Genomic DNA, 12,893 nt, shown 5'->3' on the forward strand with positions numbered 1-12,893 from the left:
ACAACAAATGAAACCTCCTGTTACTTTAACATTGGATAAGAGACTATAACTACAACTTTAATTACTTAGCTTTTAATAAATAACTTAGTCTAGTTTTAAAATGACAGGGTGATAAATATAAAATCAGTTTAAGAAGAGACATTTAAGGGTCATTCCAGACAAGCTTATGTTGACTTCGACACTATAATAAAGCATCAGAAAAAGGCAAGCTCTCAACAGACTTAAAGATTAACTCATGTATTTGACCTAAGTTTAGACTATGGAGGGAAGGTTCATGAAAAGGTTTCCTACTGGTAAGATCTTCCTCTTCTTCTGGTGGAGACTGTCAGTTGTATTTACTATATGTTGGTGGCATTTGGATCCAATACTGCAAAACCTTCATAAAAGGATTATGGCAAACCACATCTAGTGCAGACGCTCAAGGAACATCTGAGCCACAAAAGACTGGTTTAGGGTGGGATCATAATGAGCTGAAATTGGAGACTTCTCTTGGGCAGCCAAGCAACTCATGAGTGGCCCAAATAGAGGATCAAAGTACATGGAATCCATTTCCGGCCATCAAAAGAGGCAGGGATTGAATTATATATATATAAAAGTACTTCCTGTTATTGTCAATGAAACTAACTCCGAATGCTGGTTTAGCACCACAGGTAAAGTTATACTCAGTGAAATGTAGAAAGAATCTTAAAACGAGGCCTCCTAGTATGCAGAAATAAGCCAAGCAAGTCATAAAAAAAAGATACTGGTGAGAAGATAACTGCTAGCCATCAACAAACATTTCCTAATTGAATGAGAAAGGCTTAATGGAAAAAACATTACCATCTCCACCAGAGACACAAAGTCTGCAAGTCACAAGAAGATGGCCTGGAGTCATCTGACGGGACAGTACTGTCCTTACTCAATGAGCAGTATTTGAGATCCTGCAAACACCCCAAGAGAGCAGCACAAGGTGCCCTCAGGCCAGAGAGTTCGATGAGAAATGTTGAAAGTACTAGGAAATGTCGAAAAATGGAACAAACTGAAGAGTGGCTGGCATCTGAACTTGGGGACAGGTGTTCTACGCCCACTCTTCTGTTTGGGGCTGGCCTAGCCCAACAGACTTACACAAACAGGTTGGACTAGACTTTAGCTATTGTGAACCAATAAATCAGGTCTTAAAACTGAGCAAATGTACCTTATTGTCTGATAATATAATTTTTATCTCTACAGTCTTTTCTCTGAAACAAAAGATATTTTCAAAGCTCACTTCCAATCCCCCCCCACACAAATGTAGTATATCTTTTAATTATATTGCAATTAAAAGACTTTAAAATTAAGATATATTGTAATGCATAAATATGTTTTATTACATTACTTTACAGGCTATAAGGAAACCTACGCCACTTAATTTTGGCCACAAAATTAAACTGGCTCTTACCAAAATCAAAACAAAGCTTTTAGTAAGGTATTAAAATTACAAGTAGTTTGGTATTTTTACTGTTAAGATTTGACAAATTCATAATTTTAACTGCAAATATTTTAGGCTTGAAAATATAACACAGTTCTTTTTTTAAAAAATATATCTTTATTGATCTCAGAGAGAGGAAGGGAGAGGGGGAGAGAGAGAGAAACATCAATGATGAGAGAGTCATTGATCGGCTGCCTCCTGTGCGCCCCTGCTGGGCATCGAGCCTGCAACCGGGGCATGTGCCCTGACTGGGAATCGAACCGTGATCTCCTGGATCCTAGGCCAGCGCTCAACTGTTTAATTATGTAGAGCTGATACTACCTTTCAAAAATTATATTGACTCATCAGCATCTCTACCATAAGTAAAAAAGTAATCAAAATAAATTAATTCTACAATATGTTAGTAACACTGGCATTGAGAATATGAAATGAAAACAAATGAACAGACAGTAATACTTCCGACAAAACTAAGTTCAGTTACCAGTGGATTTCATTTCTTGGACTATTAGTACAAGTCAAATAAAAGCTAAATTTTGTTATCGAATTGAAATGCTGGCAAAAAATCTCAACTCTTAAAGATAACCCATTAAAACCAACCTGGCAATCTCCTCTCGATGAGCAGTCCAATCGCGAATGTAGTCTTCCTGTTCTTTTATCCGGTGCTTGAATGAAGAACTCGTAGGCATTGCTGACCCAGAGCTCTGCAATCGAGTCGTTTTCAGGGCTGGAGAAGTACGTAGACGAGTATGTTTAGGGGAATTACGGTTTGATCCAAATTCATCTTCTGAGGTGGAAGCATAATCAGTAGGAAAGCGCCTCCATCTTGAATTTACTAAATTAGTTTAATTATTAAAAAAAGAATTATTATGTTATCTTTAAAGGAGATAAAGTAAAAATCATGACCTCAAAAACACTATGAGAGCACACACAGCACAATTTTCAATAACCGACATACACATACCTCACAAAAACCATAAGTCTACTACTCCTTAAGGATAGAAACATTACAGTTTGATAAATTAAAAACAATGAACAATTAAAAATAATTAAAAGACTGTGTTTTCCGTAATATGGTGAATAAACATTCAGATGAAAAATTTGCTAATGGTAAACACTAAGCAAGCTCTATTCATACATGTTTAACTCAAGTACTTTTGAATTGCAAATATTTCTCATTCAAGTGAAGATATGGATTTTTAAAAAATGACAGCAACAATAACAACAACAAAAATAATTAAGGGAAAAGATTTCTTCATGCCACATGGACTTTCAACACGGAGATGGTAAAACCCCTCTTTTCCCAACATACAAACGTGCATAATTCCTGCGGTGGAAATTATGCCTTTATGGCAGAAAAAAAACATTACCTCTGTCACTCAACATCCTGTTATGCTATGATTGGAAAAAATCTTTTTACATGGTAAAAACACAACAAAGCATCTTCAGTACAACCTGTTGCTTTGACACGGAAAGCATATGGCGAAAATAGACAATGGCATAAAAGCTACGAGGAGCAAAACTCTACAAGCTACTTGCAACAACCACTGACATTTAGGCACAGATCACATCTGAAAAGTCAGTAGACAGATTAATGCAGACACTTCACTACTACTGTTATAAGAGTCAAACAATTTGTGAAGCATAAAAAGAGGTTAAAAACAGAGAGATGGTGACTAATTTACAGTAAACGCCATGAGGGCAGAGACCATGCCTGTTTAATCCACCAGCGTACAGCTAGCACTTAGCAGAGTCTGGTTAGCAGATGTTTAATATTTTTGAACCACGTGCCACTAAAGTATGTTACACATCACATGACAGTAGATAAGCAGAGCCACGCTAGAATTAACTTTTAATAGTCTTAGTCTCAAGATCAGAAAATAGTCGAGAAATTTTAGAGAGAAAAAAATAAATTTTTAAACTTTCCACTTATTTTTTTAGATCTACCTAAGAAGCCATTAAGAATAGTGACAGTTTCTAATAACATCTTTAAAAGGAAAAGCGACCAAAAGAATAAAGCGTATTTTAAAAACTGAAAGGTAACATTTCTAGGTTTGTTCTCTTAAAATTGAGGGTAAAATAAGAAAGTAAGTAGGGTATAGCAGAGAAATGAAAATATAATACTCTTCAAATAATTAAGGGTTAGCTTTACCAGCAGTAAACAAACCAAGCACAGCGTACTAGGTACTAGGTAGCAAAGCTCAAGGTACCTGTGAACACCACTTAGCTTGTGTAATAACAGCACAGAGTGGAGTTAAAATGCAGTAAAGCGACTATTGCGGAAAAAGGACTGGGGAAGGGACTTTAACACCAGGACCTCTAACCTGTTATTTCTCAAAGAACTTCTTTAATTCCTTTTTACTTTCTTAATCCTTGCTCCCAAACTATAGCAGCTATACATTTTATCTGAAGATCTACACTCTGCTAGTTCTTGCAAAAGAAACTTCACGCTACGTAGAGTGTTTTTAACTTTCCTGAATGCCTACTTATTTCATAGACTTTTAGAAAAGAATGACCTTGGACATCAGATAGTCCAGATTCTTCAATTCATAGAGAAGAAACAGACCCAGAGAGGTCTTGCCTTGTTTAACTCAAAGTTTAAGACAGGTCTACTGGCTCCCAGAGTTCAAGACTCATCCCTTACTATTCCAATTGCTTTACAAGTGAGTGTCAGAAATTTTTATTTTTTATTTTTTTTTACACATTTCCAGTTAAGACTAATTTTAAAAAAAGGCATATTCAATTTCTCATAGAATGACAGATTTTCAGGTTTCTACCTGTGTTGAAGAAAAATGTTATTATTAAAAATTCCTCCTCTTGAATTTTATTTGCTTAGGTAAAATCATTTACAGAATTAAATTTAATTTGATATCATTAGGCTTATTTGATAAATTGGCACCACTAAGGCATTTCAGATAATCATTAGATTGAAAATATGTATTGAGGTATTGAAATGCCAATCTCCGGGAGATTTCTTGGGTGGCGTGATGCTGAATAGCACATATAATAAAATGAGAGAAAGTTCTAAGGTGAGCTTAACTAGTTTTGCAGCTAACCTGAAAATTAATTCAGCTACATTAATTATAAACTTATTTTAGTTGTAAAATTATGCAACACTGCCTCTTGTGGAAGTAATACAAACTATATTCACTATAAAAACATACCATGATGTTTACAGAATTAAAACAGGGAAAGAGAGTTCTTAGGATCATTTAGCTGCAAATTCTCTGATTTCTTTGTTACCAAAACTTTGTTGCCTTTAAAACACATTCACATTTATAGATGTACCAAAAGCATTTCAGCCAACGAACACATCTTCATATTTTATATAAGAATATTCTTGTGGGAATTTAAACCACAAACACATTTTGCATGTGTATTTTGAGCAGGTAGCAATCAGATCGTTTGAGGAAAGATCCCTGACAATGCTCTTATAGTGGGTCTTCGACCTGGAGAAAGAAATAACTTAAGTCATGCATGCCCAACATTTATTTCCTCCCATCTATAAATTTTGAGAGTAGAATAAAAATGGGAAAGCAAACAGTCTAAAAAAATTCTAAGGATGTTAACATGTTTTTAGTTTTTAGAATGTGAACTTAAAACATAATGAAAACCAACAGCTTTATTTTGATCACTCGGGGTAGTAAGTTTAAAATATATCTTATTAGAACAGATCTGAATATTTCCATATAACTTGATATTAAAGGGTCACTGAAGGATTTTTTTTTGGAAAAAACTAGTTAAACTAAAAGTAAATTATATCAGAATTTAAGAAGAAATAAAGAAACTTCATTCTTAATTTTGCTAAATCAGAGACTTCCATGCTTCTATTTTTATCATACACATTTTTTAAAAACTCTTTTAGGCATAGCCTAAAATATGAAATTTGCATTATGGCATGATTTTTACATATGCCAGTTTGGGCAATATCACAGGCTCTGAGTTCAGATATTTCGAAGATCTTCCAAGTTTATAGTGTGCACAGCAACAATGATCAGTATGGTTTCAATGAGTACGCTGCTATTTTCTGTTTCCATTCAAGATATTGTTATTATCTTAAGGAGAAATATCATAATATCAAAGACACTTCAATTAGCAACATCAGAAAAGTATGTTTGCTTTTTGTTGTTTTTACTACCTACCCAATATAGCTATTTAAAAAAATTTTTTTTCTAATGATTTTAGAGAGGAAAGGAGAGAGAGACAGAGAGACACAGAGACAGAGAAAGAGACATCAATGTGTGGTTCCACTTATTTATGCATCATTGGTTGAGTTATATATGCCCTGACCTGGGATTGAACCCATAACCCTGGCATATGGGATGATGTTCTGACCAACTGAGCTACCCAGCCAGGGCCCATGTAGCTATTGTAATGTTACCACTGACTGAAATATCCTGGCCATTGTCTTTCTAAATAAAATGTCATAAATGGGCATCTTGAGAGAGTCTGGATATACAATCCTGGGTCACAATGAGGCTTTAGGCTCACCAGGAGGAACACAAACTTGGTAAAACAGCAGAATTACAAAGACCATGGTGAATACCACCAGGCCGTTTATGTCGTATACTGGCCTTGTGTGCACTCCTGGTGATAATGCACTGGAGTGAGCAGTCCTCCAGCAGCCTGCGTGCAAGTGGACAGGCTATTTCTCAGAGCTATGCTGCACGTGGCGGGAAAAGCAACAGGCTGGAATGAAAAGCCCTGGCGTCTCATCCTGTCCCTGCCACAGCTATGTGACCAGGGCAGCTGATTTCACCTCCTGGCCTTAGCTACCTTAAATGAATAACCCTTCTAGCTATTAAAGTCCATGATTTTAATTACTTAATATACTGCAAACCCCACATCTCAATTTGCCCTAGAGAATTTCTGTAAGCAATTCAAGGTATTTTTGGACATAGAAGACTGCATGTTTATCGAGTTCTGTGTTCAAAGAAGCCAAAATGCAACTCATCTTTAAAGATGTATATTTAATGACAGCTTAAAGCCATCTCTTAGACTTGCTCAAGTCATCACATTTGGTCTGCATCTCAAATAAGCCCCTGAAATTAAACGCAGGAATATCATCAGACCACTCATGTGTTAAGAGCTAGACAACCAGGGCAGGAGGAAGAGGTGTTCTGTGCAACTGGGTACCACACAGCTTATGTTACAGCCTATGTTAGGACAGAAGAGTACTTAAACGTGGTTATGACCTTACAGACGAGGTGACAAAGCACACAACCGAAGACATTTTATCAGAGGACACCCCACAGAATGCAGCACAAAGGAAATGTGAGTTGAGGAGGAAGAGCCACAAGGAACACCAGAGTAACACTGAGTAAACATAAATCCAGAGATAGTAGTAGTTTTAAAACACTTGGCAATAAATCTATGAACCGCCCACCAAAGCTTGAAGTGTGGAAACAGGAGGATGGGGGTAATGGGGAAAAGGCAGCTGTTCTTTTTGGAACCATGATTACATGCCATCTCTCTTGAGCCTACACACGTTCCTACCATCATCAGCGCACCCTCGACCAGGACAGAGATGGAAAGGTGAGTGGAGTGGAGAAAGCAGCAGAGAAGGGGAGTAACAAGGGAAAACACTGCCCTATGCAAAGCAAGCTCTGTTTGTTTTGGGTCTTGCAGGCCCTGCTGTGCAGGTGTAGAAATAAAAAGAAAAGTCTGCGTACCGACTCTCCCATCATGCTAACCTGGGACTTGGGGCTCACCGAGATGCTTGCTGACTGAGGACAGTGAACCCTCAGGTGCTAACAGCTGGTTCCCCCCACTGGCCTTTTCAGCCACACCCATGTTCGGGGCTGATTATGAAGTAACAAGACCATGTCTACAGGACACACACAAATATCTCAGTGCCGAAGGAATCATGGGTATTTTCTCAGGCTTCAGCTCTCAATATGAAGTACAGAAAGACAGATATAAGTAGTTTTTGTAAAGGCTACTACTGATGACAGCTAATTACTACAGTTAAATGCTATGACAGTGCCTTGTGACATGATGCTCAGAACCTGTACAATTTCTATAGCCCAGTGTGACCATGTGCTTAGGGACTGCCTCACGAATCCATCTTCTTCCACTGAAATAAATCAAGGGTTAGTTTCACCTGCCCAACCGTCAACAGATCTAACTTTTTAAAGTACAAGTAAGCTATATCAGACATTTCAGAATAGGAAAAAAAGAGTAAAATATCGATTACTTAGCGCTGAGAGGAGTAATACAAGGTACACTGCTTTTCTTCCGGTTCATAAGGGCTTTGGATTAGGTGAGGATACTGGAAAGTTAAACATATGCTTTTAGGAGCACAATGTTAATTCCTATTATCTAAACCAAATAATTCCTCATCTAATTTTGACAAATCCAGATATCTCACCAATTAGACAATTAAATCTCCTAAATCAGTTCAGACTACCTCTCATTTTGAAAGCACTATTTTATTCCAGGATACTGATTGGAAGTGTATATAACTTCTGAATTTTCTATTTACTAAGCTAAATAAAATAATTTTTATAGGAAAGGATCCTCTAAAGAGGAAGCTTTCTGTTGAATATTTTGGGAAGCAACACTGGAGATGTAATTTTTTTAAAAAGGAGCTCCAAAACAGAAAATAAATATGCTAGTATTATAAGAAGTCTGGATCCAATTTACCTGAAGGCGAGCCATGCGTTGAGGTCATACTTTTGACCTTGGAGTCCGAGAGTCGAGAGATACTGTTGGCTCTAATTCGGGGAGAAAATTTATCGGAAGGTACTAGTCTGGCTCCACTCCTGATGATGGCTTCTGCGGTCCGAGAAGAGGCACTACTTCGAGAGATGGTGGCCTCGGAGTCACTGCGCGCGGACAGCGAGCCCAGCCGCGCTCTCCGAGGCTGCGCCAACAAATCAATCCTGGAGATGCTGCGCCTCCCCGTGGGGGGTTTCGATGTCGAGCTGGTCGTGGACACCTCGGAGGCGACGGACGCGCGGTCAGCGTCGGCCAGCTCGCTGTCCGAGGCCTCGCCGAGGCGCGCGCGGCGCAGGAGCGAGGTCCTGGTGGGCCGCGGCCGGGGGAGCGTGGTGGACTTGCCGGGCGCGCCGGGCGCCGCCGGGGAGGCCTTGGCCTTGGCGCCCCTGCTGCCCTCGGGCTTGGCGGGCGCGTGCTCCTCGGCCGAGGTCAGCGGAGTCCTCCCGTGAGGTTTGCAGGAGTAGGTTTCCTGATCTGAAGACAGGATGTCGGAGATGGCGGAGTGGGGCACGCTGGAGGTCTGGTCGTCGTCTGTCAGGTCCACCGAGGGCTGCCGGATCCTGCCCCCCGACTGCGCAAACTTGCGCCCGTCCGCCCGCGAGGCTGCGTCTGCCGATCGGCCTTTTGTCTTCTTGTCGATTTTCTCCCGAGCACCAGAGGCCGACTTGGCAACATCTTTGGAAGGGGAGCCGGAGGAACACCTGTCTTTGTAGAGGCTGGTGAAGCTCTTCCGCTTCTGGGTGGACTTCCTTTCCGTTTCGCCCGTGACCAGGCTGATGGTGCTCGCCGTGTCCACGTCGGACTCCGGGGAGATCGAGTTGTCTCTGTTGTAACTGGGAGTATCGGGGCCTTCGTCGGTTTTATTATCCTCGCGCAGCTTAGCTTCCAGAAAAGCCATTACTGCTTCTGTGTCTTTGAGGATCAGGGTTGTGTCCATACTGGAGTCAGCATCCATGGAGTCGCTTCTGTCGCGCAGTCTGCCGGCAGGTGCCAAGGCCAAGGAAGGGGGTGTAGATGAAGTCTGTTTGTTTATATGGGGAATGAGCTCTATGGGGATGTTGGGGCTGGGCTTCTCTATAGTGAAGCTTCCTTGTCGCACCAGTGGCTTGGAGGACTCCTTCTTGTCGCCGCCCTTTGAAGGGTGGCTTTTCAGAATTTCCTCGGCTTTCCTTCGCTTGCCCTCGCTCGGGGCCACCCTTTCTCCTTTGCTTGCAGAATGTCCTGGTACTCTGTCCTGAGGCTGTGACTCCTGTCTCAAAGCTTCTTCCCTACTCCTCTCTGCCGCCCCTGACGCATTTTTGGAAGACAATTTAGTAGGTGTCCACTGTGCCTGCTCCTTTGGCTCTTGTTGCTGGATTTTGGCTAATGCTTGTTTAACCAAAGAAGCTTCCTTGTCGGGTTCACTTTTCTCCTTCCCAGGAGAAGAGCTGCCGAGGTGCAGGGGGCCTTTACCATCTCCACCAGTTTTCGGGGTCTCCCCATTTAGCGCCCTGCTCCCTCTATTCAGAGCTCTGTCGGTGTCCTGCTTATCCTTCTGGTAGCCCTGTGCAGGGGTCTCTTTCTCCTGGAGCTCCGTGTCTTGCTTTTCCCCTATCTCTGACCTCGGTGTCACAGCCTTTGCTCTGGAGCTCTCCAGGGGCTTTTCCTCATGTGGAAGCTGGGGAAGGGTCCGTCTCCTCCTCTCCCCATGACTAGTCAAGGACGTCACGGAGCCAGTGCCTCTCACGGAAATGCCAGATTCACTTAAGTCTGCATCTGCCAAATAAAACCACAAAGCAGAAATTAGGGCCAAAACTAAAAACAAAACCAACAGCATGTTATACTAGGTTTTGAAGAGTGAGTTCAGAAATGGCTTAAGTGTAAAAGAAAACTTTGATGAAATAAGTCAGCATTGTGACAGAGTGGTTTAAAAAGCAAGTACAATGCCAAGTGCACAAATGGGCACATTACTGAGAGGGGAGTCAGCAGAGTAAACTGTATGAGATGAAAATGAGGATCGTCTGATCTGAAACCTCCATCTGCTGCCTCTTCGTCTTTCAACGTGCTCCTTGGAAGCTCACCGTGTTCACTGTCACTTATCCCACCCTCTAAGGTTTGCTCTAACTAGCAGATTACAGAATTGCATAGAGAATGCCTAATAACACTGTTTACTTGCTATACTTTCACTGACATAGGAAAGAGTAATATATCTAGTATTTAAGAAGCATTATCATCTACCTGAAAGAATGAGCTGGATTTCGTAAGTAAAACAGAAAATGCAGGCCTTTAACAAGGTTTCTGGGAATAAAATCCAAAGTTGATTAAAAGAATTTTTTAAGTTATAAATGTGAAAAAGGGTTATAGGACTTGTCATAATTTTACAAATGGAGGGATTTGAAATTATGGTCTGGTATATTAAAGCTTCACAGATAAATATATGATCATTTCCTTTTTTTCAAATAAGCAGAAGCCAGTGAGAAAATATGTACATTAATGTTTCCACGCGAGAGAATTTGAGAATACTTAAGGAGGATTTTCCTGAATAAATGGAATATTTTCCTGAGAAAAGGGATACATCTTTCAGAGAAATATAAATTCACACATAAAGCATCCTAATCTTTTGAAGCTAAGTGGGAAAAAGATGCTAGATACAGCTTCTGGAGGTCTTTTTTTCCCCTTTACAATTCTAACATCTTAGCTTAAATTTCACAGCAATACAATGACTATGATGTAAGAAAATGTTAAACTTACGGATTTAATTTTAATTTAGCAATTTGTCATATATTATTTTGTTATGTCTTATCTCCTTGCTATTTGAGGCATCTAAAACGTAGTAGCTATTTTATCTGTTTATATTTTTCTACCATTTCTCACACTGGATAAATGTTTAACAAGAACACTTTAGATTTAAGTGGATTGATCAGCTTATCTAAATAAATTCACTTAGAACATGAAGTGGGAATGAGATACTGGAGGCCACGTGGTCTACTATTTCTTATAACGAGGTAGAATTTTGCTTTCCACAGCTAATACTTAATAATTTTATAGCGGATTCTATCTGTAAATGTACCTAGCTCCTTCCTCTGTCTGGTCTGTTTCCCAAATACGGCCTAGTTTCTGTGAACCAACCTGCAAACCACTGTCTTTCCAAACATTTTTGGTAATATGATCAATTCCTTTTGTAATTTCTGACTCATAAAGGATACAGCTTTTCTAGTACATTGTCGTGTATCTTGCTCAAACAATTGCTGACTAATGTTTACAAAATCTCTAAACCAGATTTTTGGGGTGCCACAAGTCAGAGACAAAATAAACTTCTATTTCCATTTCTAAGGATAACAACATTAATACAGAGAAAAAGCCACATGCAAATTCTCTTTGAGGGCTTTTTAAAATTAAGAATGTGATTAACTGAATCTAATAATATCATTAAGAGGCATATAATTGTTTTAAAAATTATTTTACTTCTTGGAAATATAATTAAAAGGTAATAAAAATCACATTACAAAGATTTGCAAAAGACGCAGTAAGTAAATTATGTATTAAGTAAATTATGTTTTATTGCTGTATGGCACAAAGTAGCATTTAAATACTTATATATTAATGAATGGGATAATTTGGAACTGTGTTAGTCTTTTTAATTTTCACGTTATATAAATTTGTGTACATTATGTGCTTCTTCTACAAATTATCTCTATCGTCAATGTGAGTTAATTTTTTTTTTATTCCTATTATTTTTTAAAATCCTCACCTGAGGATATTTTTTCCATTGCTTTTCAGAGAGAGTAGGAGGGGGAGAGAGAGGAGAGAGAAAGAAGCATCAATTTGAGAGACACATCAATTAGTTGCTGCCTGAACGCACCCAGACCAGGCCAGGGATTGAGCCTGCAACAGAGGTATGTGCCCTTGGCCGGAAACGAACCTGGGACCCTTCAGTCTGCAGGCCAACACTCTAACCACTGAACCACACCGGCTAGGGCAGTGTGAGTTAATTTGAATGATTTCCATGCTAGTGAAATTAAAATGATATAGGTAGTATAAGCATGAGCATATGGGAGTATGTTTATTTAAGTTCACTTTACTTCTCACTCTGAAGATTTAGCTTGCTTCTGAAAACTGACACACACACACACAGAGCAAGTACCATTCTCTAAAGGAACAGATGCAGACAATTCCATTAGCCTTTCTTCTTGATCGTGCCTCGTATGGTTGGCAGCCAAACTGGCCCACTGTGAAACCCAACGCTTGCTTCCAGATGAAGACGTGCCTTCCTAAGAGACAAAGGAAAGATAACAAAACAATGCAGTCTGGTCAGACCTGACTCATGAAAGAGAATTCCAGTTAGTCACAGCAACCTGTCGTACAAAGCAATATTTACCCTCATATTCCTATATTATCACGTATTAAATTTCCTTATACTAGAAAATGAAGATTGTCTAGGTATCCCTTTTAACTGCAACATTTTATTATTACTGTGAATGCAGTATAATTCAACTGATTCAAGACTAACAGTGGTACTAAAATACACTCTTGGAGCGTAACATTTACTGCTGCTGGATAAACTCAGGTAGATTATCATAGCTCTGTGGATCTAACTGGAGTTAGTTCTAGTCCATTCTCCGGAACAGGGAATCTCTCAAGGTCTAGTCCCAAGTTGTTCTCTAGCCCTCTCAACATTTCTAGGAATCGGATTGGTTCCAGAGTCTCAAGAAGTATTAAACCTGTTGGTCATGTCTTCAGGGATTTCAAA

General features: G+C 39.6%; 1 protein-coding gene across 11 annotated transcripts in view; it reads right to left on the reverse strand.

The window, feature by feature from the left end:
• The window catches only part of CEP170 (centrosomal protein 170), an 84,740-nt gene that overhangs the window by 12,387 nt on the left and 59,460 nt on the right, over positions 1–12,893 (reverse strand). For 9 of the 11 annotated variants that reach the window (XM_087829023.1, XM_087829022.1, XM_087829021.1 and 6 more), the window contains 3 exons: positions 12,288–12,414; positions 8,090–9,919; positions 2,045–2,279 (listed from right to left, as the gene is read on the reverse strand). In XM_087829023.1, coding sequence (XP_087685149.1) covers positions 2,045–2,279; positions 8,090–9,919; positions 12,288–12,414 — 2,192 coding nt within the window. The remainder of the gene's footprint in view (positions 1–2,044; positions 2,280–8,089; positions 9,920–12,287; positions 12,415–12,893) is intronic. The other 2 variants (XM_087829028.1, XM_087829031.1) reach the window with 1 other exon arrangement.

The sequence above is a fragment of the Miniopterus natalensis genome, chromosome 21 (genome assembly GCF_054644295.1).
Source record: "Miniopterus natalensis isolate mMinNat1 chromosome 21, mMinNat1.hap1, whole genome shotgun sequence".
Lineage (NCBI taxonomy): Eukaryota > Metazoa > Chordata > Mammalia > Chiroptera > Miniopteridae > Miniopterus > Miniopterus natalensis.